Source organism: Mesoplodon mirus (genome assembly GCF_964341445.2).
Source record: "Mesoplodon mirus genome assembly, chromosome: 3".
Classification (NCBI taxonomy): domain Eukaryota; kingdom Metazoa; phylum Chordata; class Mammalia; order Artiodactyla; family Ziphiidae; genus Mesoplodon; species Mesoplodon mirus.
In genome coordinates this window covers 113440365-113464447 of record NC_138978.1, presented here as the reverse complement: position 1 = coordinate 113464447, position 24083 = coordinate 113440365, and the positions used below count along the sequence as shown (strand labels likewise).

At 40.2% G+C, this 24083-nt stretch overlaps 1 protein-coding gene across 2 annotated transcripts in view; it reads right to left on the bottom strand.

Moving 5' to 3' along the window:
- Window positions 1-24083, bottom strand: part of CHD1L (chromodomain helicase DNA binding protein 1 like) — a 60873-nt gene that overhangs the window by 21243 nt on the left and 15547 nt on the right. The window contains exons 2-13 of one of the 2 annotated variants that reach the window (XM_082613705.1): window positions 23385-23497; window positions 19957-20063; window positions 19277-19391; window positions 18612-18643; window positions 14915-14996; window positions 10998-11160; window positions 9520-9675; window positions 8656-8748; window positions 6259-6355; window positions 4029-4102; window positions 3647-3757; window positions 596-710 (exon numbers count right to left, since the gene is read on the bottom strand). In XM_082613705.1, coding sequence (XP_082469831.1) covers window positions 596-710; window positions 3647-3757; window positions 4029-4102; window positions 6259-6355; window positions 8656-8748; window positions 9520-9675; window positions 10998-11160; window positions 14915-14996; window positions 18612-18643; window positions 19277-19391; window positions 19957-20063; window positions 23385-23497 — 1258 coding nt within the window. The remainder of the gene's footprint in view (window positions 1-595; window positions 711-3646; window positions 3758-4028; window positions 4103-6258; window positions 6356-8655; window positions 8749-9519; window positions 9676-10997; window positions 11161-14914; window positions 14997-18611; window positions 18644-19276; window positions 19392-19956; window positions 20064-23384; window positions 23498-24083) is intronic. The other variant, XM_082613706.1, reaches the window with a different exon arrangement.

The window sequence follows — 24083 nt, the reverse complement described above, 5'->3', positions numbered from 1 at the left end:
TCGGGAGATCTAAATCATCCTCAGGCCAAAGGGTAAGACTTATCTTTTTAGCTTAGCTCCATAAAGCCATAACTTCATTTTTTAACTGAATTAGACCTTAATTCAGGAAGGATGAGATAAATAACTTCTAAAGCTTCCTTCTAGTCCTTTCACAATCTGACTCTGCTCTTTGTTTTTGTTTTTGTTTTTTTTGCAGTACGCGGGCCTCTCACTGTTGTGGCCTCTTCCGTTGCGGAGCACAGGCTCCGGACACGCAGGCTCAGCGGCCATGGCTCACGGGCCCAGCCGCCCCGTGGCATGTGGGATCCTCCCGGACCGGGGCAGGAACCCGTGTCCCCTGCATCGGCAGGCAGACTCTCAACCACTGCGCCACCAGGGAAGCCCGACTTTGCTCTTTTTAACAAAGCAAGTATGGAATAATAACATGCCCATCCCAGTACTACTCATGAGTGAGCAACAGAGCTGGGCTAAAACCTAGCGGTCTCTCGCCCTCCAGTCTAGGACTGTCACCAGCCCACACTCTTCACCTTCCTCCCCAACCCAGAACTGCTCAAGAGCCAAGGAAGTGGAACCGTGCTATGCTTAAATCTCTCACTTGTTCTGGCCAATTCGGTGAGCCCTGGCAGCTGCTTGCAAGTCATTCTGAGGATTGAAATCGCTGTCAACAAAAATAACGGTATCTGCTGCCGTTAAGTTCATGCCAACTCCACCTGAAAATAATGCAAAAAAGAATGTTATCAGCAGCACATGGGCTAGGGACCAGACAATAAAGACGCAAGGCTACAGTGGCCAGATTGATAAATTGAGAGCAGCCAAAACAATTGGCTTCATCCTTCAAACTGACACCCCCATCCCCAGCTCCAGACAGAGCCTTGTAGTGGTTAAAAGTCCTACCTGGGCTCCTATCGCCTGACTTGGGAAAGTTTAACGACTGAAAGTAACAGAATGAGGGCAGCAGGGGTAAGGAGCAAAAGTGGGTACTTAAGTTCATGCCCTGAAGCCATCTTAAATCTCTTCTGTTTAAAAATCTTCATTACAATTTGTTTAGAATCATCTATAGCAAAGGCCACATGCTCTTTCAGAACCAGTTTTAAATATGAGTGAGGTCTGCTGTGGGCAACATTAAGAGAAGAGCTCTTAACATCCACTGCAAGGTACAACTAAGCAGTAAGACCCGCGATACAAGTTAATGAGAAGAGGGGATGCCATTTATTACACTCCCAAGAGGAGTGGGGAAGCTACCTCCCTCTGACTGGAGAAAACTTCAGTTAAGTCTCTTCTGTATGTGTTTCCACATTAATCAAAGACAAGGTAACAAAACCAACCAAAGGACAAGAACACTCCCTGGGACAACTTTCTGGTCTTTCTTCAGCACTGTAAGAAAAGGGCTGGGGAGGCTCCCTGGACTACAGGAATTAAGAGAACCATGAAGGCAAATTACAGCCTTCGCTTTGATTAATGTGGAAACAAGTACAAAACTGACTCCCTCTTTGCAGGGTCGTTACAGCTCGTTGCTGAAACAAGCAAGCCTGAAACGGCTTGTTCCAAGAGCCAAAATTAAGGACTAACTTTTGAGACAGGCTACTGTCTCTATGCTGGATTTCAAGACAAGTCAGGCAGGAATATTCTAATTAAACCCTTCATATAAAATTAAAGTTGGAATAAAGAGATATTAAAGACTGATTACTGAGAGATGCTAAATTATATTTAGTAATAATGATGGCTACCCTGGTGCTGTGCTTTACTCCTTGCCAGGCACTGTTTTAATAAGCACTTTACATATATTAACTCCTTTAATCCTTGCAACAATCCTATGAGCAGTTACTGTTATTATGCTCATTTTATAGATGTTGAAATGGAAGCACAGAGAGGTTAAGGGATTTACTGGAAGTTGCACAGCTGGAAAGAGAAAGTACCAGATTCAGTGCCACATGGTCTGGCTCCAGAACCTATGCTTTTTACCCACTATTCCATAATACCTCCCAGGCACTTCTTTCATTAAAGTGTGCTCCCTAAAAATTTTCTTCTTCTTCTTGGGTTAATGTTGTCTAAGTTAAACTCTTCTTCATGAAGGGGTAATATTTTATAAATAAGTTGTAGCCAGACTTCTTTGGGACATATTCATGAGCTATCACTGCCACCTGGTGGCGATATGACTCAATCAGAAATATGTGAAAGTTGGAGGGGAACTGCTGAATAAATGATAATGATGCAAATATACAGCTAAAAAGCAAGAGCAAACAGGACAGTGTTTGGAAAAGACTCATGTCCAGAACTGCTTTGGCTTCTAAAAGATCACTGTGTTTCAACTAATTCTGAGTGCTCCAAGGAGATTAGCTGAAAAGCAGAGATCTCTTTCTTCCTAATTTTAGACGTTTCAAACAATGCTTCTCTCTGAATATGAAGATGATGAAATCAGTAAAGCATAAAGAGGGCTGTTTTCCCAACAGTGATGATGTTTGCCCTGATCCTTTCGGTCTCTCCTAAGTCTACCCTGAGACAACTAATGACAGGAACAAATGGCTGAGATCCAGGGTGCAGTTGATGATCTTGGAAGCGAGTAGGGTCATATGAATCTGACCAGATGTTCACAATACAGAGGTGAGACGTACACAGGCGGAACAATGCTTAATAAATGCTTACTAAGTAAGCCTGAACTCTCCTCTTGATCTCTCTTTATTAATAGAGGACACATATCCCTTCAGAGCTCCTGCATCTATTCCATCAAGATTTAGGTCTACAAAAAATAAAATAATGAAACTTAAGATTCTATGAGTTTAAAACTAACTTAAGGTCTGCTTGTTCCATGACATGAGAATAATTTGATCTCCAAGAGCTGATGTCATATTATTTAAAGAAATGAAAACATTCTGTAACTGGTAAAACACTATAAATGTCATGTATAATATTTTTAACAAGTTTATATAGGCAATGTTATAAATAATTCTAACAAGCTGGCAATTTCATTATCACTTTTTTTTTTTTTTTTGCAGTACGCGGGCCTCTCACTGTTGTGGCCTCTCCCGTTGCGGAGCACAGGCTCCGGATGCGCAGGCTCAGTGGCCATGGCTCACGGGCCTAGCCGCTCCGTGGCATGTGGGATCTTCCCGGACCAGGGCACGAACCCATGTCCCCTGCATCGGCAGGCGGACTCTCAACCACTGTGCCACCAGGGAAGCCCTATCACATTTTTTAATACTAGATTTTTATTAAGCTTTTACACTATTCCAGAGCTACTTGTTGGAAGGACAACTAGTAGACAGGTTGTTATCTCATTTCATGGCTGGGAAGGTAAGCTGTCTCTATCAAATGTGACTAAAATTTTGCAGAAAATCATAGAAATCTTTCAGGACGATCCCAGGTCAATAGTCAAAGCAGGTTAGAATTACTTTCCAACGACCCCAGGTTTTAGCCTTACTTCCCTGATGAGATGAAAGTTTAGATCGGTTGGATAGAAAAGAACACCATGCTAGGAGTCCAGCACCTTGATAAACTTATGTCATCTCCCTCAGTTCCCCCTTTTTTCCACTCCTCAGTAATAACCTCACCTTTCAGAGAATTAAGGAAAAACATACTAATGGTTAGGATGTGAATGTACTGTGTCACCCCTTATTTGTCTGCTTTGGTCAGTGTCTATGCAGCCTACCTGCCCTGGTACTCAGGAGAAAAATAAAGATGGGCTGCTGTCCAAAGTTCTTGATGGCCAGGTGTCTCTCTTCTCCTCTCACGGAGCCATCCACACGCTCATAGCTGTAGCCTTCACACAGAGGGAGAAAACAGAGAAACATTAACCATTTCCAAGTATTCTCTGTGGAATTAAACACTGTCAGCTCAAAACCAAATGCTGATTTGTCCCTTCTCATATACAGGCACGCCCCTACTGTAAGCAACCTTCCTTTGGTTCTGAACAATGTTCTTACACTGCTTTCCTCTGTAACAGCCCCACACCCCAGGTAACTCTTCAGGGGCCTATCTGGACTGTTAAAAGTCTAAAAGTCTTGAGCAATGTAGTGGTCAAGGGATGTCACCTCTATAATCCATGTAGTCTTGGAGAATATCCAACATCTGGGTCATTTGGGAGAAAAGTAAAACTCGATGGCCCCTGGCAAGAAAAAGAAAAGGAAAACTGCCAACTCTGATAGTATTTAAGGTGGGTTTCGCTCAGGTGACACTTACCAAAGAATGCAAGTTTATAAAGAAATGAAATACTGAAGCAGAAATATAAATGTCGTAATCATTTACAGAGACTTCTTCAGTAATGCAAAATGCTTTATGGAAGGATATAACAGCACATGTAGCTGTATCCTTAGAGCAGTTCTCAAACTAGAGTGGGGATATTCCCAGGAGCATGTGTCAATGCACCAGAGCGTGTAGGAAGACTGGATAACCAAGACACCTCTTTCTAGGATGTCAAATACTAAATGCAAAGAAATAGACACTTTTATTTTAACAGCAAAATAAAAGATTTGTGAAGAGAAAAATGCAAAATTCAAATGTACAAAAAACAAAAATTGATAACCCTAAAGAGCTTGTGGTTGGCAATCTATAGCTATTCTCTACTTGGGGGTGAAAGTTACTATCCTCTCAATGTATAGCATTATTGGTTAAAAATTCTGAGAAACATCACTTTAGAGAAGCAAGGGGCAGGTGGCATCTCATATCCCATGTGATACATGAGAAAATTTATGTAGGGAGAGGAGAGAGGAAAGGAGGAGGTAAAATGGATTAAGTCAAGAACAAATTCAAGGGAATTCCCTGGCGGTCCAGTGGTTAGGACTCTGTGCTTTCACTGCTGGGGGCCAGGTTTCAATCCCTGGTTGAGGAACTAAGATCCCACAAGCTGCACAGTGCGACCAAAACAAACAAACAAAAAACAAAGTCAAGCTTAGAGCCCCATGCTATCAGCCATTATTTGACCGTCATAGAGAGTGAAGTAAGTCAAAAAGAGAAAAACAAGTATCGTATGTTAACACATATATGTGGAATCTAGAAAAATGGTATAGATGATCTTATTGGCAAAGCAGAAATAGAGACACAGACGTAGAGAACAAACATATGGACACCAAGGGGGGAAAGGGAGGGGTGGGATGAATTGGAAGATTGGGATTGACATATATACACTACTGATACTATGTATAAAGTAGATAACTAATGAAAAAGAATAAAGAAAAAAAAGTTTGTGTAAACAAAGAAGCACAGCACTGTCAAAACAACATTCTCATTAGGAAAACTAATTTAATCTGATTTTGCAATGGGTGTAGATGAACAGTTATGAACAATTCCTTCAAGACTCTAGCCCCACATTGGTAGAAAACGCACTGAACTTAAAATTGAGGACCTCAGTTCTAATCCCATCTCTGTCATTTGCTAGCTGTGGTGGCCTCAGACAAGCCACACAATCTTTGGGCCTGTTTCATCACCTGTGAAAGGAAAAGGTTGGAGAGAAGGTATTTATCGGTCCTTCTCCAACACTAAGACACTTAGAGTAGATACATCATAGCCAATAAAATATAGTAAGACATGTAGTTATTTGACTTGCACATTCCTAATGCTAGACAGTTTTGCCAAATCTGAGGTTTTAGGTTGGTTCAGGCCTACTTGGGTCAGTTGTCCCTAAGGGATAACTTTGAAATCCTTGGGAAACTAGGATTTTTCTAGACTCCTCTGTCCCTCTGGGGATCAGGAAGATCAGATACAGGCTGGACACCAGGCCACTGAACACTTAGCGGAACCTTTAGAGGCTCCAGAAGTGACTCGGTCATCCGATGCCCAACTCATGTCTCAGGGAAAGAGTCCCCAAGTTCTCCCTGGGTTCAAACCAAGGCCCACAAGTTAACAGAAGTAAATATTTACTAAGCACTTATTATGTGCCAATTCAATGCAAGGTACCAGCAGGAAATGAAACAAGAAATGCTTGATGTTATCTCTGTCCCTGTGGAACTAAACAATATAGCTGGAGTGAGATGGTTAATATACAGCAATTAACCAGACAGCAGATTAAGGCAGCACATTGCCAAGCACTGGATTACGATCCTAAGTGCTGTATGAAATCAGGAAAGGAAAGGATGATTATGGAGGGGATGGTGTGGGATGGAATGGAATGGGGGGAGGGGGTTGTAGTTGCAGAGAAGATGGAACCTGAATCAGGGTCTTGAAAAAAGGAGAATTGGGATTAGTCTCAAGAAACCAGTGAGTTGCTCCTTATTCTGGTTTTAACAGTCACCAGCTCAGAGCAGAAAATATGAAACTACCACCTACTTGGAATATAGGAATGCCAGCAGCTTATCCAGCAGGTGAAGTTTCCCACTGGCCTCGATCAGGTGACCTCCAATTTCAAAAGGCTCTGGTTCCACACCTGGAAAAGAAAGAACCCACTGCCCGTAAATGTGTCCCCAGTCAGGGCAGACTGAACAGAAAAGCCGACAGCCAAGGCTACAGAGAGGCCAAGCTCCTTCCAACTGATAAAGGGCCCAAGTCTCATATCTCTTTGAGGTGTTTCATAATTATTTTTTACATGATGATCTCAGCACTGCCTAACATCAATCACAGAGCCTGGCACACCCAATATGCCTAAGAAATATTTACCCAAGGAAGAAACCCACTCTTTAGGAAGCTGAGGCACCAGGGATACGCTAAAGACCAAAGAGACCCAAAATTGAAACCTTCAGGCTCTCACTCTAGAAAACAAATCAAGAAATAGGCTTAGATGTATAAATGAGTCATTCTCGAGGTGGGGATAGTAGAATAACCTGGAGGGCTTCCTTCAAAATCTACATGTTCCCAATGCCCCATCTCTTAAAAAAAAAAAAAAAAGCTCTGATATGCACCTAATTAAGATTCTGTGACATTTTAAAACAATTCATACTGCTACTTGGCAAAGACTTCCTTAAGATGACTTGGCAAACCCTCCACACTGATCCTATCAATAACAGAGCCCTCACAGCCACAAAAAGTCTGGAATGGTCCCAAAGGCTACCAATCAGAGTGAATTAAAAAAAAATTTTTTTTGAATGAAAACACTACATATCAAAATGTATAGAATGCAACTAAAGTAGCACTTAAGAGGGAAATTTACAGACATCCATAAGATGAAAGGGAAGAAGCAAAGGAGGCTGAGAAGGAGCAGATGTAAGGCAGGTGGAAAAGCGAGAGAAAGTATTGTCCCAGAAGCCAAAAGATAAAGGTGTCTCAAGACGCAATCAATTACGTCAAGGTTTTGAGAGGTTAATTAAAATGTCAACTGACAACTATTGGTTGAGCCACTTGGAGACCACTGGTGAACTAGGAATGGTAGTGATAAAAGGCTCAACAAGTGGGTTCAAGACCAAGGGGCATCCAATCATAAAGAAATGATCAGATAATGATTCACTTTGTTATAGAGCAAAAACTAACACAACACTGTAAAGCAATTATACTCCAATAAAGATGTTAAAAAAAAAAGAAATGATCAGATAAATTCAGATTATGACACATCCCATAAAACAACCTGCCCTGATTCTTCAAAACTGTCAATTTCATGAAAGACCAAAAAATAAAAAAAAAAAAGCTGAGGAACACTTCTAGATTACAGGAGAGTAAAGAGAGCCCTCATAGCCACGAAAGGCCTGGAATTGTCCCAAAGGCTACCAATATAAGTGAATTAAATTTTAAAAAATGACAAAAAGGGCTTCCCTGGTGGCGCAGTGGTTGAGAGTCTGCCTGCCGATGCAGGGGACACGGGTTTGTGCCCCGGTCTGGGAAGATCCCACATGCCGTGAAGCAGCTGGGCCTGTGAGCCATGGCCACTGAGCCTGCGCGTCCGGAGCCTGTGCTCCGCAACAGGAGAGGCCACAACAGTGAGAGGCCTGCGTACCACAGGAAAAAAAAAAAAGACAAATGCAATGCAGGATCTATGACTAGATCCTGAATTTAAAAAAAAAGACAGACATGAGACAGATTTACAGGAGAGAAGCATACACATTATTTCCCATAAGTTTTTACATGACACAGGGAGCTCTCCTAAGGAAATGAAGAAAGACCCAGAAAAGTGGCAAAATTTAAATGCTTTTCTATTGTGCTGAACAAAGAGAGGCAATTGTGAAAAAGGAACCACACTATGTGGGAAAGGCTAAGGAGAATGAGAATTGTGTTTAACAAGGCCTATTTGTACAGAATTCTCTCATTCTCCAATTTCTGCCCTTGAGTATAACCATGTCACTCTCCTCCCAGCAAAGGGAGGAGGTCTTCATGGTGGGAGGGGATGGGGGATGGATATGTTATCCTTTCTGCGCCTGCTGTTTTGGGGGTTGGATTGTTTGTTTCGTTTTTGCTGTTGTTTCTAAGTGTCCGTAGCTCAAAACAATAAAAAAATGTAAATCAGATAATGTCACTCCCTCTGATTAAAATTCTCCTGTGTTTTCCCATTGTATCTAAAATAAAAATAAAATTACTTTAAAAAAAGAAAAGAAAAATGAAGTCATAAGGGATGTTTAGGAGACAACTGAAGAAATCTGAATATGAACAATACATGAGATAACATCAACATAAAAAATTAACAGGAGAAAATGGGGGAAAATAGACAGTAAATATAGGCAAATCTTTTGAAGAATTTTGCTGTGAAGTTGGCCACAGAAATGACAACAAAAAGTAATGTGAGAAAAAAGGGCACTGCCTCACCATCAAATAAATATGGGTGATCCACACACTTTCGAAGCTGGGACAAGACATTCTGAAGTTTAACTTTCTTTGCCATCTCATTTTCAAACACATCTGAAATTTAAAAAAGAGAGAGAGAGATGGACTACTGGACAACAACAGAAAAAACCCTGTAAGTTTCCATACATAACCTTACTCATTTCAATAATATATCTTTCAAACCTATATTAACTTCCCAAATTTCACTGAATCGCATTAAGAATTAATAGCACATCGATATAACGTTTTCTTAACCATCACCTTGTTTCAAGAAGGAAGCCTAACTATAAAACAAAATCAGGGGGTACTTTGTTACTCTTTTGCAGAATTCTAAATTTCACTCTTCAACTGCTATTCTGGAGCCAAGGGACAAAACAGTGCAAATTGAGAGACCTGTCTATTCCTACCTCTCCCTTCCCAGTCCCGATTCCTTCCAGATAGTATTGGGTTGGCCAAAAAGTTCATTCGGGTAACGTCTTACAGAAAAACCCAAACGAACTTTTTGGTCAACCCAATATGATTTATCCGAAACATTTTGCAATGTGTTAAATATGTGTCAGGATAGGAAAATGAAAGGCATGACTGGGACACCTAGAAGAGTTTGCTTAACTAAAGGCAATAAGGAAAACCTGGAGCAGGGGGATGGGGAGGAAATTTCACAAATGCAACAACAAATAAAGTCTGAGTTATATTAAAGATACTCTGCAGCTGACCCGAATATTATTCAGAATACAAAATTCCATCCCATGTGCTTGCTATACAAAGTGAGTGTGATTATAAAATATTTCCTTGCATGCAAATCACATCCTCATTTAGTTTCTAAATGGACAAGTGCCCTCTGATTACCTAGGTCTTTCATCAAAATGGCCTTGTAGTATTTTTTCTGCAGTGCTGACATGCCATGGTATATCACTACTTCTGTCTTCTTGGGAAGCTCTGTGGCTACCTCAGCTTTCACTCGCCTCAGCAGAAATGGCTGCAAGAGTTTGTATAGTTCACTTGCTGTATGAGGGAAAAACACACACACACAAGTAGTGTGGGACAAAAGCAAGACCAAGGCAATGAATTACTGGAGAACATACAACAACTTCTTTTTGTTTCTCATTTTCATGCCAATTCTGGGTTCTAGGCCAGCACGGTAATGTTTCATAGTATTTCTTCCTTCATTGGGTTCTTCTTTCCAACTCCTTCTGATTCTTACTAATAATCTCATTTGCATAGAGCTAGTCTGTTTCCAGGATACTTCTGCATTTGATCAGCATAACAGCTCAGAAATGTACGGCAATAGGTAATATTGTCTCTATTTGTATAACTAAGTTAAGCGAAGCTCAGAGGAATTAAACCCCTTATCCAAAGTCACACAGCTGGCTCTAATGTTGCTAGCACTCAAACTTAGTTCTTCGACTTCAACTCCCTTGTTCCTTCCCCAGCTGTCGTGAACTTCGAAAACTAGCCTAAATTGGAATTCCACTGCATGTAGGATTGCCAGATATGGCAAATAAAAATACAAGTGCCCAGTTAAATTTGAATTTGATAAACAAATAATTTTTTTAATATCAGTATGTCCTGTGTAATATTTGACTGGGTGTCATATATTTTATCTAGCAACCCTAAACATGGGAACAATCAGAGCAGGCTCCCCAGGTAAATTTCAGCCTGTGGTGCGGGGATCTCTGCTGTGAGGAGCCTTTCCAACTCACACTCACCTAATACATACATACCCACTAGTTGGCATGCCTACCACTTGCTTTGAATAATCATCCTGGGATAATATCACAGAGATAGACAGACAATCCTATGAGGCAGGGGGGCAAAGGTGCAAGAGGAAGAAGACCATGAATGGTGACTGTACCAACAAGGAAGGCTTCCCCCTGTACTTCTACCACCATCCATCCCAGACTTCTGGTTTTGGTGCAGTGTTAAAAGAAACACCAGTGCTGTGGAACGCTGAATGACAGTTTCAGACTATAGCACCTGCATACTTTTCTGCCTCAGGAAGTAGCACGAGAAGTTAACAATGTCCTTATAGAAATTACATGTTGGAAAAAAAAGGTCTGCAAATCAGCAAATATTATTTCTTCTGAAAATGACCCAAATAAGCACGATTATAGAATCATGTAACAAACGAGTAAGAGAGTCATGAATAGCAGGAGCTGGGAACAGCAGGAGGGCTCTGACATCACCTTATCTTTGTGCAGCTCTGTATCTCCCCGGAAGGTATCCTCTGGTTATCGATTCTCTTTCTTTTCTATCTATAACCCTTATGCACTAGTGAAGTCTCTGGGCCAGACCTCTTGGGCATGATTTGTAAGAATGGAACTTACCTGACTCAGACTCTTTCTCAATATCCTGGTAACGCTGAATGAAATCTTCCACCTGCTCCTTGGAAAAGAGATCAGGCTCCACAAAACTGAGGAGAGAGTAGAGCTCTCGAAGGCTGTTCTGGATGGGAGTTCCGGTCAACAGGAGATTGAAGACGACTGAAAACTCAAATATATAAATAAATAAAGTGAAAAATCCATAACCCTGGAAAGCAAGACTGAGTTACCCATCACAGCCTTTACAAAGAGAGGCATGATTTAATGAAATGACTAAAGGGACATGAAATCAGAAGGCTCAGGTTCAAAATGTATATAACTGTTTGATGTAGGAAATAATACCTCTTCAGTTTCAACTATAAGAAAGGGTAATAATCCTGTGAAGGAGATACCATTATAAGGTAAGTAAAATCACATTTTGAATGCTAAAGTACTGCATGAGTATTGAATATGGGTACTGTTATTCAATCTATGTGGGCATTCAAGCACACAGCATATACCCAAGCAGTTTGAGAAGCCCAAAGCAATAGCAGCAGGACCCACCACTACAAGCAAGAAGCAAGAAGATCTCTTTTAAAAGAATGTCCTTTTGTAAAACTTTACAGGTGCAGCCAATGCAAGGCATCAAGACTTCTGGACATTTCTGGACCATATAGAGTCCAAAATGGAAACAAACTCTTTAAATTTTGAGCAAAAGATGGGAACACCAAGAATAACAGACTAATGAAGTAAAGGTTAGGAAAAACAATAACATCAGATATTAGGTAAAGCAAAGGACAACTCTGAACTAACATTAACAAGAACTTAGACCACTTGAGTTAAATAATACAGCACAAAGAGAAAGCCATGTCCTATGTATATATGTTAAACATCAAAATACATTATGTATGAGTGTATGTATCTATATAGATACACATATACACTGCACTTTGATATTTAAAGTAATATATTTTTATTTTTTAAATAATATATATGCATATTTACGTTTGTGTATACACAGCACTGCAAAGGATGTGGCAGCATATACACCAAATATCAACATATGCAGTGGAGTAGGATTTTTGGTAGCTTTTACTTTTCTTCTTGTGTTTCTATATTTTGATTTGGGAGGGGGTCATAAGAAGATACTGCTTTTGGGAATTCCCCAGCGGTCCAGTGGTTAGGACTCCGTGCTTTCACTGCCAAGGGTGCAGGTTCAATCCCTGGTCAGGGAACTAAGATCCCACAAGCCACACAGTGCAGTCAAAAATTAAAAAAATAAAATTAAATCAAATTTAAAAAAGGAGACAATGCTTTTGAAATAAGAAAAGGTGATAAATGAAACGACACAATCAATTAAAATTGATTTCAAAATCTTTTTTGGGGGGGCACTCTCGTTTCTTTTTAAATTGTCTAATCAATGTCCATTCATGCCTACTCTGCTTGTAGGACAGTGTTTTCATAGTAGTTCAACAATAAAGATTTCCAATAACCAAATCACATTTTTAAAATATGTACTCACCAAGCAAAGAACTAAAGTGACCAAAATAATGAGGTCAACAAAGATAATCAAGGTTGTCAGTCACTAAAATCAACTTACACTATCACATGAGTTAACATTTTTATTCAAAGCAGTGTCCATTTTGGCATCAAAACTTATACTCGGGAATAAAAAAAAAAAGAAGTCCAGAGATGGGGCTTCCTTGGTGGCACAGTGGTTAAGAATCTGCCTGCCAATGCAGGGGACATGGGTTCAAGCCCTGGTCCAGGAAGATCCCACATGCCTCAGAGCAACTAAGCCTGTGCGCCACAACTACTGAGCCTGTGCTCTAGAGCCCGCGAGCCACAACTACTGAAGCCCACACGCCTAGAGCCCTTGCTCCGCAACAAGAGAAGCCACTGCAATGAGAAGCCCGTGCAATGCAACAAAGAGTAACCCCCAATTCACAGCAACTAGAGGAAGCCTGCGCGCAGCAACGAAGACCCAACACAGCCAAATACAAATAAATAAATAAATTTATAAAAAAAAAAGTCCGGAGGCAATCTGTTTGTGTACAATATTTTGTAAACATTTTTGTAGAAAATATTTTGCAAATATTTTCTACATTATTAAATATTCTGCATAATTTTTCATGGCAGCCTTACTTTGTAAGTGTACTGTATGCGTATAGCATAAATTGTATAACCAATTCCTTATATTCACATTTAGGTTGCTTCCAACTTTTACAAACAAGCTCAAAACAACATTAGGAAGGAGGAAAAGGCAGTACCCTTCTCCCCACCAATCAATAAATGTGAGTATTCAGATATAGAGAGCAGACTTGTGGTTGCCAAGAGGAAGGGGGATGGGGGAGGGATAGACTGGGAGTTTGGGATTAGCAGATACAAACTATTACACATAGAATCGATAAACAACAAGTTCCTACTGCATAAAACGGGGAACTCTATTCAATATCCTGTAATAAACCATAACGGAAAAGAAAAAAAATTAAAATTATTAAAGTGAGTGTTTTTTTCTGACCAACTAGTTGTCTGCAATTCAAACCTCACCTAAAAAGGAGTACTTAGATGATGCAGAACAATTTCCTCACTTAGCCCCTCTGAGCCTTAGTTTCCTTATGAGTAAGAAGAAAAGGCTCTGGAGCCGGCAACAGACTTTAGCTTCCCCCACTCCAAGCTCAGGGTCCTTTTACTACACCCGCTTTTCTTCTCCCATTGTAAATCAGTTAACTGGCATGGTAGTTTATGAAGCAGTCTCTTATAAGGTTAGGCGCCAGGATATGACAACCTCTTGGGAAAGAGATACTGTTATGAGTCCCTAAAAAGAACATAAAGGACACTATAGAGCAGAGGGGCCCCCACTAAGGGACAGCAATCTTTGAGATTGTGCTAATAATAGACAGTGGCCATATCTGCATTAACACTAAAAACTGCAACTTTTAGCCAATAAATATAGAATTAAAATCTAAGACTTTCTCCAAAAGACCTCTAAATTTATTAATTGATCTATTTTAAGATAGGGACCAAAATTCAGTGACGGTCCCAGACATTCACACATGGGGGTCTCCTGAACGAACAAGCCTTTACTAGGTCAACAAGGAGAAGGGCACTTCATACTCATAAGCTGTTCCACTGGCTCCTCAGAAAAGAGGGCATCTCTAGGGCTACAATGACATTTCTCATCTACTTTGCAGGAATGATGCCAGAGATTAAGAGAATGGAATAAGATCAAGGGTGTCATATTCAAAAGTATGACAAAGACAGGAGAGACTGGAGGGACTATTCAACGGTGTGAAATCAGTCTCTTCATGACTCCGTGAACTGTCAAATTTTTTAAACAGGTAAATGGGGGAGGGGTACAATATGTCAGATATTTTGTTACTGCAGACAGAAAAACTACAGTAAGATTATTTTTAAAGAAATTGCCTCTTTGAAGAAGATCAAAAAGACAGTTGAAACATTTCCAAAAATACAATGTATTTTCCTGGGGTAGAGTCTTACTCATTTGATAACCAGATTTTAGTAAACACCTCCTGTGTAAAAGACAAGAGGAAGAAGTTAAGCCATATTAAGTACTACTTCTGTCACCATAAATGTTCACTGAGCCCTGTAGAAATCTCACTGAAAAAAAATATTTCAACTGAATTAGCTCTATACAGGACTAAACAATTTTTTTTTTTTTTTTTTTTTTGCGGTATGCAGGCCTCTCACTGTTGTGGCCTCTCCCGTTGCAGAGCACAGGCTCCGGACGCGCAGGCTCAGCGACCATGGCTCATGGGCCCAGCCGCTCCGCGGCATGTGGGATCCTCCCAGACCGGGGCACGAACCCGCGTCCCCTGCATCGGCAGGCGGACTCTCAACCACTGCGCCACCAGGGAAGCCCCCTAAACTAATATTTTTTAAAAGGGAGTTATATAAAAGCTAAGAGTATCCTGGGAGTTTACCTCTGAAAGTGTCTTATGCAGCAAGGAGCTTTGGTTTTTCAACCTGTGAGCTTCATCCACAACAAGAACGCTCCAAGGGAAGCTGTGAGGGAAAAATCCAAGCTTTCAGTTTTATGTAACTCAAACATATATCTCACAACCAAAAGTCTTACTATAAAACCATGACTCTTGCTGGGAAGACTAATAGCAAGTCCATTCTATTAGAAACACACCCAAATTGCCTTCTTATCTGAGATCATGTACATAAGACAATCTGGATAAGGTAGTAAAATTAAGGAAATTTATGGGAAAGATCTATGCATTGAAGGCAGAAAGAAAGGAGTCAGAGACATAAAGCAAAAGAAAACGCTTATGACCACCTACTATGTGCCAGACACTCAGCTTGGGGCTTGAGGTATGTTATTTAAACCAAAAATATAAAGTGAGCAAACATTATTGTGCCCATTTTACCAACACAGAGACTAAAGCTCAGAAAGGTAGATGACTTGGTCAAGGTCATAAAGCTAGTATGAGGCAGAACTGAGATTCAGACGCAGAAGAAAAGCCAAGAGACAGTGGTGTCACAGTAGCTAAAAAAGTATGATTTTAAGATGGGGACGTGGTGAACAGGATCAAATATTACAGACAGTAGGATACATCATTGGCTCTGTTAACGTGGCAGTCATTGGTAGCTGTGCCAGAGCACTTCTGCAGCATAATAGTTACAACCACAAACTCACAAGAGGTTGTAGTCATAAAAGCACATCCTCTGCATATACTCCTGGGAAGCTGTTTTTCCCACCAAAAAATTTCAAAATATGGAAATATATGTATGTATGAATATGTTCCAAGCTCCATTATTTAAAACAGCAAAAAATTGAAAATAATAATAATAGGTCCAATAATGGGTGACGAAATACAGCATTTTAAATGATAAATATGATTATGTTATAATATAAAGGCCTATATAACTAAAAAAGGTATTATATATCTTTTTCACAAATGTGAAAACCATGCAAAAGATAATAAAGTGGAAGTTATAAGGTTTTAACTTTTTTTTTCATTTGTAAACATTCTGTACTGCCATTACATTATTTTTATACTTAAAAAACTAAATATATATACAAGTAAAGCAGAATATTGGGAAGACAGTAGGTATGGAAATAAAAATCCCTCAAATATTAGAGGAAGATATTGAGCAGAGGTTGGCCTTATGAGGAGGAAGCCTTCTTCCTCTGAGGCCACAAAGAAAATCCAAAAAACAGGTAAAAATCCAGCAGAAATTGGGATCATTCCTACTGGGTAGCAGGACCAGGGGCTGCACTGAAGGATAACAAAGAATAAGAGTGCAACTGATGTTGGACACTGGTCATGAGACAAGGTGTGAAAGCAGCTGTAATACAGTGCCTGGCTCCTGTTTGAATTACCATTCAAAATAAATTAGGTATTAATCTATTAAGATTATTATGGTATTATTAAGGTACTAAGAACTAGATATTCAGGTTTTTACACACCGCAAGCATCCAATAAAAAGTGTATTCAATGAAACAGACTTCAGGGAGGTGGATCTGGGCTCAGTGAAAGAAGGAGGTCAAGTCACTCATCAAAGGACACGCCAAGGGATGTTCCCTGGAGAGGATGAGGCAGAGGGAATTCCAGCACTGAACAGAAAGTAGGACAAAGTAACTTCTAGTCCCCTTGATCCAAAGATTTTGTAAGTCTGCTGTCAAAAAATGTTCCGATTTTTCACATTGTTACATGCACAGTCTCAGCTCTCTATGATAAGCCTCTTTAGGGCAAAGATTACATTACACTCCCTGGCTGTTCTCAGAGTGTGCAGTATAGTAATACAAAGTAAAACCCTGCCAAATACATGAACCTAGTTGCAGGGCAGGAATAAAGAGGCAGACATAGAGAATGGACTTGAGGACATGGGGTGGGAGGGGGAAGCTGGGGTGAAGTGAGAGTAGCACTGACATAATATACACTACCGAGTGTAAAATAGTTAGCTAGTGGGAAGCAGCTGCATAGCACAGGGAGATCAGCCTGGTGCTTTGCGATGACCTAGAGGGGTGGGATAGAGAGGGTGGGAGGGAGGCTCAAGAGGGAGGGGATACGGGGACATGTGTATGCATATGGCTGATTCATTTTGGTGTACAACAGAAACTAACACAGTACTGTGAAACAAATACACTCCAATAAAGATTTATTAAAAAAAAAAGAATAAATCCATGTTCTCAGAGTTCATACTAAGTAAACATTATAGATGTCTCTTTATTATTTAGGTTCTTAAATTCACCTGGAATGGATTGAAGGCAGATGATCTAATATAGAAAGACTGTACTTCTGCTGAAAATGTGAAACTCCAGTGCACCTAGATACTTTGTAAAGCTCTCTTATAAAGAAGCTCCCCAGCACTGAGTGGTGGGTTTGGATGTCTGCTCTGCCATTTACTAGCAATGTGCCCTGGGATGGGTCACCTAATCTCTTACCTTTCTCATCTATAAAACAGATGATAATACCCACCTTAGGGTTTTCATGAAGATTAAATAGGATAATTTATGTAAAGTACCCAATAACATCTATCTCCCAATCTTCTTGTCTTTTGAAACTTCCGATATATTGCCTTGTATTATGGATATCTCTACCCTTCTTACCCCTCTACTGGAGTTTATGTCCTCTTAGCATCACTCTATGGTTTACTTGCCTGGTATTGCTGATAACTCCCAGAACAGTGTCTTTCCAGGGGACAGATCTTCAATAAATATTAAGTTGGATATTAATAATAAAAAAGAAGTGAGAGGGAATGCATACCCTTTTCCTAAGAAAAGTAAGGTAATATGCTTACTTAAATGAAACTTAAGTGAAACAAAACACTAGATGGAAGTCATGAAATCTATGACTGATCCTTTAGTGTTTCAAAATAAGATGAAAATAAAAATCCAACTCAGAAGAACCTGGATAGGAAATCACATTCAAAATATTGATAAAGCACTTTGAAAAGTTTCCAAATATTAAAGACGCAAACCCCACCTAACCATGTCATAACTACACATGCTATGGAGAATAAAACTCTGTCAACATAACTTCTTATTCACCTAAAACTAGCTCTTGTTTGATTTACATGGTGACTGTTGTCTTAACCACATACTGCAACACCTCATCCCTATTGCCAGGTAGTACTAAGAGTTACATCTACGTTTCCTGTACTTCACGAGCTGAGGAGAGGCCTGAAAGCCAATTCACCGGAAAGAAGTATACTTAAAAATCCCTTTCTAAAAAGCTAATTTTATAGCACTCACTGCTCTTTTAGGATACTTCCAGGAAAAGGCTCAAATAATTCACCTGCTGTGTTGTAGTAAAATCTCCACACTGCAGTCCTGAAAGGTATTTGTGCAAGTTGTGATGTAAAGAATCTAGTATCTATTAACCACCCACCACTATACCTTATTTAATCCTCACAACAAACATCCAAGGTAAAAATTTCATTATCCCCATTTTACAGATGAAGAAGCTGAGGTTCACAGACGTTAAGTAATGAACCCAAAGATTTACACCTAATGAGTAGGGGGTTAGACTGTAAGAGTCCTGCCACGCCGCACACCAGATAAGACTCATGGATGACACATCAGGAAAAAACACAAAGTGCTAAAATGTGAAGTAAAGACATGACTTCCACGATATATTTAAGACAATTTTTGTAGTGCAATATACTCACGACTTTAGAAATGATGCATCTTTCAAGCAAATCTGAAAAATTAAGGAAGACACATTACAAAGGCTGATATTGATATAACTCTGATATTAATAAGCTAGCTTTTTATTAACTCTCCTAAACTACAGGATTTAGCTAAGTCTTATTCATTCACTACGTAAGAAATTCTGAGCATAACTTCTAAGTAGCACCATCTTACAGACAAACAAAGGGAGGCATGAATGAGTGGAAGGTCTTGCTTACAGTGACCTGGACAGTCTTAGCTTGAAGAACAAGGACTTAAACAGGGACTGGAACTCAGTGTCTGGAACTAAGTGTCCTCCTTTCCCACCCTCCAGTAACAAGAGATGATGCCTCAGCCCTAAAAACCCTTTCCCCTGCCTGCCTGCCTCCTTCTACTCATTGGCCAGGAGGCCGCTCAAGTAGTACCTACCTGGGAAGCCTTCCCCCTTGATCCACCAGGACAGAGAGGGAGAGATAGCTAACTAACTTGGAGCACAATGGTCTTTCGCTTCCTTTGCTCACATCCTCTCTGTAAGAATCTAATAAAAGTAGACCTTCTTCTCAGAACAATATGAACCCTCAAGAAAAAATTAAATATAATTCCAGTAGATTCTACAACTTCTAAGGTCCCAGGTTAAGAGTTCTGGCTGTAGAAAAACAGATACCTCATAGGTAGTTAGCAGCACATGAAAACGTGACTCCTGCCTTAGGTCTTGCTGTAGGTGGGCTCTCTCCTCCTTGTCACCTGAATATGTTACACAGGAAAGACCTGGAGCAAATCTGAATCCAAGAAAAGAGGTAGATGAACACAAACACAGAGCCATGGAAAAGGGGTGCACGTCTGGAAAATTACTTTTCATGGAAGGATTGCAGATGTGCAGACCCCAGGATGCCCTGCAGTCAGAATGAGTCCTGGGACCCTGAAATCTTACCTACAGTAATGGGTAAACCTAAGGGTAAGTCCCTGTGTGAAGAGGGAGACGTGTCAGATAAACATATAAAAGGGTCTTGTGTTAACTGTAAAAAGAAAACTATTTTTCCACATTTGTTACTTCCTATGAAGTGTCACTATATCACTATGAAAAAGATGGTTTCTTCCTTAGTTCAGCAAAATTTACTAAAAATGAGTACTGACCTTCAAATTGACAAAAGGTAACAATAACATCCATTGGACCCTCCCCCATCAGATCCTCAGTCTCTACCTACACTGCCTCATGTCAGAGTTTTCTGGAAGAAATAAACTCACTGCTTAGGACAATATGTTGTTTTATCATATTTCACATAGAACCTAGAAAACAAAATCTTAATGTGAAAGATAAAATTTCAGCCACATCTACTCTTGTACCTCTCTATCTCTTCTTTCCAGTTGCTCAAAACAGACAAGGGACAAAGAATCAGAAATGGTCCTTCATCATTTAATCTTCCTGCCAAGTAAACGAAGAGAGCAATAGTCTGGAACACAGAAAAGGAAGGCATTTTTGACCATATTTCCACATGAGAAACAATGATAAAGTTCCCACAACCTTTTAGAGAACACTTACAATTGCATCAAAAATAATAAAACACAAACACAAATTGTTGTAGAAGACTTGCTTTACAAAAAACAAAAATAATATACAATCCTCCACACATTAGGAGAGTCACCCATTCCTAGAGTGAAATCAGGTAAGCCTCAATATGACTGCCAAAGAAATTTATGGTACTCAATTACATCAATAGTCAACAAGCAATGGTACTCAAAATTTATGTAACTGAACCTTTTATACAAAGGAAAACATCAGGAAAGACAATAGAAATCAGTGAAAACAATGCAAATGATGCACAAGGTCAGGAATGCTCTAAAAACATAAGGTAAGAAGTATCAAGACTTGACTGCAAAGAGGCCCAACCATGTGGTGGCCTCTTGCTGTTGTCCAGGATCTCCTAAGAGATGATGTTTTCCTTCCTCCCTCCATGTGCATTGATGGTGCACCTTCTATTTACTAGGCACTATTCTGAGCTCTGGTATATAATTAATAGTGAACAAAACAAACAAAACTCCTAGTTCTCCTGGGGCACACATTCCAGTGAGGAAAACAAACAATAATATAGCCTCATAAACTCAGGTCAGGGTCTAAACTAAAAATCTTTGTAAAGCCCAATAGCCTATTTTAGGATATGGCTATACACACTTTTGACCTTTTAAATTTTTCTTTAAAAGGTTGCTGTGATATATAGAGAAAATAGCACTCTTTTATGAAACAAAAAGTTTGAGGGCCCACCATCCCCAATGGCTGAACTGTTTCTTAGAAAAATCTATCCTAAGGATATAATCCAAAATCCTAAAAAAGCTATACAAGCCCAAAGCTGTTCACATAGAGGTTAATTTAAATATCACAAAAGAGGGGAACTCTCCATTCCTCATTTGTAGAACATTCAAGTAAATTATGATCAATTCTCTTGATGGACCATTATGCAGCCAATAGAAAATAATCACAGTGAAGAATATAAAATATAAAGAATATAAAATGGAAAATAACAATGACTATTAGATTAATAAAATGCAAACTATATGTGCACTATAATTTCAACCATGTAAAACACATATTGCTATTCATGATTATGGCTAGAGTGCTATGGTTATGGGTTTTAACTGATAATACATTAATTTCATAATGGAAATATTTTTCTTTTTTAACTACCCATGGCTTCCCAGCCCAGATTGTGCCCAGACAACCACCCAGTAAGTATTTACTGAATTAAAATCATTCTGTTTAGTTTTTGCTGAAGACGCTATTTAGAGAAAATTTATCTTTTATTATCTTAAACCAGTTATCTACAAATTTGGATTCACTAGCGGATTCTTCCCAACATTTAAGAAAGAAACAGTAACAACTCTATACAAACTCTTACATAAATCTGAAAAGGAAGGGATACTTCTCAACTCACTTTATGAAGCCAGATTTACCCCAATACCAAAACCATACAAAGACATTACTCAATGCAAAATTACACATATGCAAAAATTCTAAACAAAATTTTAATAAGATGAACTTGGAGGTGTGATTTTTAGGGCACTTAAAGTAGAGCTATATGAACAACCTGGGAAAGGCAAAGGACAAGTGGAATTTGCTGGCTCTGAATGAAGTCTGGGCGATTCCAATGTCCATGGCACAGGAGACTGCAAAGAGGGCTCTGTACCTGAGTACAAGAGTCCGTTAGCCTCCCTCCCAGAAACACTGGGAAACTTACCTTTGTTCCATAGCTCTCAGTTCAGGAATATACTAGAACCAGAATTATTGCCTGAGACACCTGAGGGTAATAAATGAGGTACCTGGGGCTACCATGCTCGGAGGTCATACTGTATCCTGAATAACCCCAAGATTGATGAGGTACACCTGGATTCGATTAAGGCATCTCCAGCATATGGCCAGCCTAGACTCTGAGCAGAACTGCTCCATCTGGATGTTTATGGATGTGAGGTTAGAGGGGGCAGGTTAAGCTTCTAAAAGGATGAATGAGAACTTTACTCACTCTGTGGGTTCACTGATGAAACCTTTTTGGAATCAACAAACCTACAGTTCCATGGTTTCTGCTCAAGTTGCCTCTGCTGTGTATCCTGACTGCACTGACTTTCTTTGGTACTTTATAGATGAATAAACCTTGTGTGATGAACCCAAGGAGTATCTGTGTCTGGACTTTTCATCAATCCAAGCCTACCACTGACATCTGTCAACATGAGCTGTATTGGTGATCATCCTACTGGAAGCATCAATCTCAACATGCAACCTGCTAATCAATGCCCAAGGAAGCCACATCTAACTCTCCAGGTGTCTAGACTATATCCTACAATTAGATGGCCAAGGCATTTTGGAAAACACAGAGTATTTCCTCTGTACTTCTGTAGCATGGCAGAGAAATGGGAATTAGCCCCACCACTCACTGATGAAGAGAGACTAATATGAGAAATGATCCAGTTATCTTAACTAGATAAAATATTACTAAGGGGCTTCCCTGGTGGTGCAGTGGTTGAGAGTCCGCCTGCTGATGCAGGGGACACAGGTTCGTGCCCCAGTCCGGGAAGATCCCACATGCCGCGGAGCGGCTGGGCCTGTGAGCCATGGCCGCTGAGCCTGCGCGTCCGGAGCCTGTGCTCCACAACGGGAGAGGCCACAACACTGAGAGGCCCGCGTACCGCAAAAAAAAAAAAAAAAAAAAAAATATATATATATATATATATATTACTAAGGAGGGCAGAGTCAATTTGATTCCTAAGACAGGTATATTTGCTTTATATAGAGAAAAACCCTGCCCATTAATTGTAATTCTATATGTCAAGGGATAGATAAAATATAGGTAGTGACACAGTTCAAAACCATCCCCATGGGCTTCCCTGGTGGCGCAGTGGTTGGGAGTCCGCCTGCCGATGCAGGGGGCGCGGATTCGTGCTCCGGTCCGGGAAGATCCCACATGCCGTGGAGCGGCTGGGCCTGTGGGCCGTGGCCGCTGGGCTTGCGCATCCGGAGCCTGTGCTCTGTGGCGGGAGGGGCCACAGCAGTGAGAGGCCCGCGTACCACAAAAAAACAAAACAAAACAAAACAAAAAAAACAAACAAAAAAAACCATCCCCATGATGAGAAAAGTCAAGTCCAAGGTCACGATATCTTAACAAAGGTTCAGGCATTTTACCTCTTAGTATAAAAATACATACCAACAGCTGGCAGCTAAAGATAGTAATGAGTCATGAGGAGGTACTTCAGTAGAGGTGAACAGTACTTACTCCACAGTAACATACCTGGCAGGTCTTACCCAAGCCCATCTCATCTCCCAGTATGCAGCCATTCTGACAATGGAAGCGTTGGGCTAGCCAGTTGACTCCCTCCAGCTGATAAGGGCGTAGATGGATCCCTAGAAATAAAAAAAGCAGTAAGTCCAAAGAGCAGACATTTAAGCATACACACAGGCTATGCTTAAGACTTTGACTAAAGAACACAGCCTAAATTCCCATACCCCAAACCTTACTGGCCATATTCTTTGCTAAGAAGTTACAGATATGCAAATATTTGCTGACTTCCAAACTACTTTTTGAGCAGACTTAATCACCACTATAATCAAAGCTCTAAAACAGCCTGTCAGTGTTACAGGATCCACTTGACAGTTGAGGAAGTCAGTCTGGGATTTGGCCTCTAGACTGTCTGAGTCTCAGGCCAGTGTCCATTCTAGGAAATGAGGCTTTACTGATGCGATATAACAGCAAACAACACATGGACTGTACATGTGTCTGCTTGCTTAATTGCAATGATGTAAATTTGCCCTCAGGTGCTAAAGAAAAAAATCAGAACAGGACTAGATTAAATCATGCTTCAATCAAGAAGCAGTGCTGGGCTCTTCCGGGGAAGATGGCGGAAGAGTAAGACACAGAGATCACCTTCCTCCCCACAGATACACCAGAAATACATCTACACGTGGAACAACTCCTACAGAACACCTACTG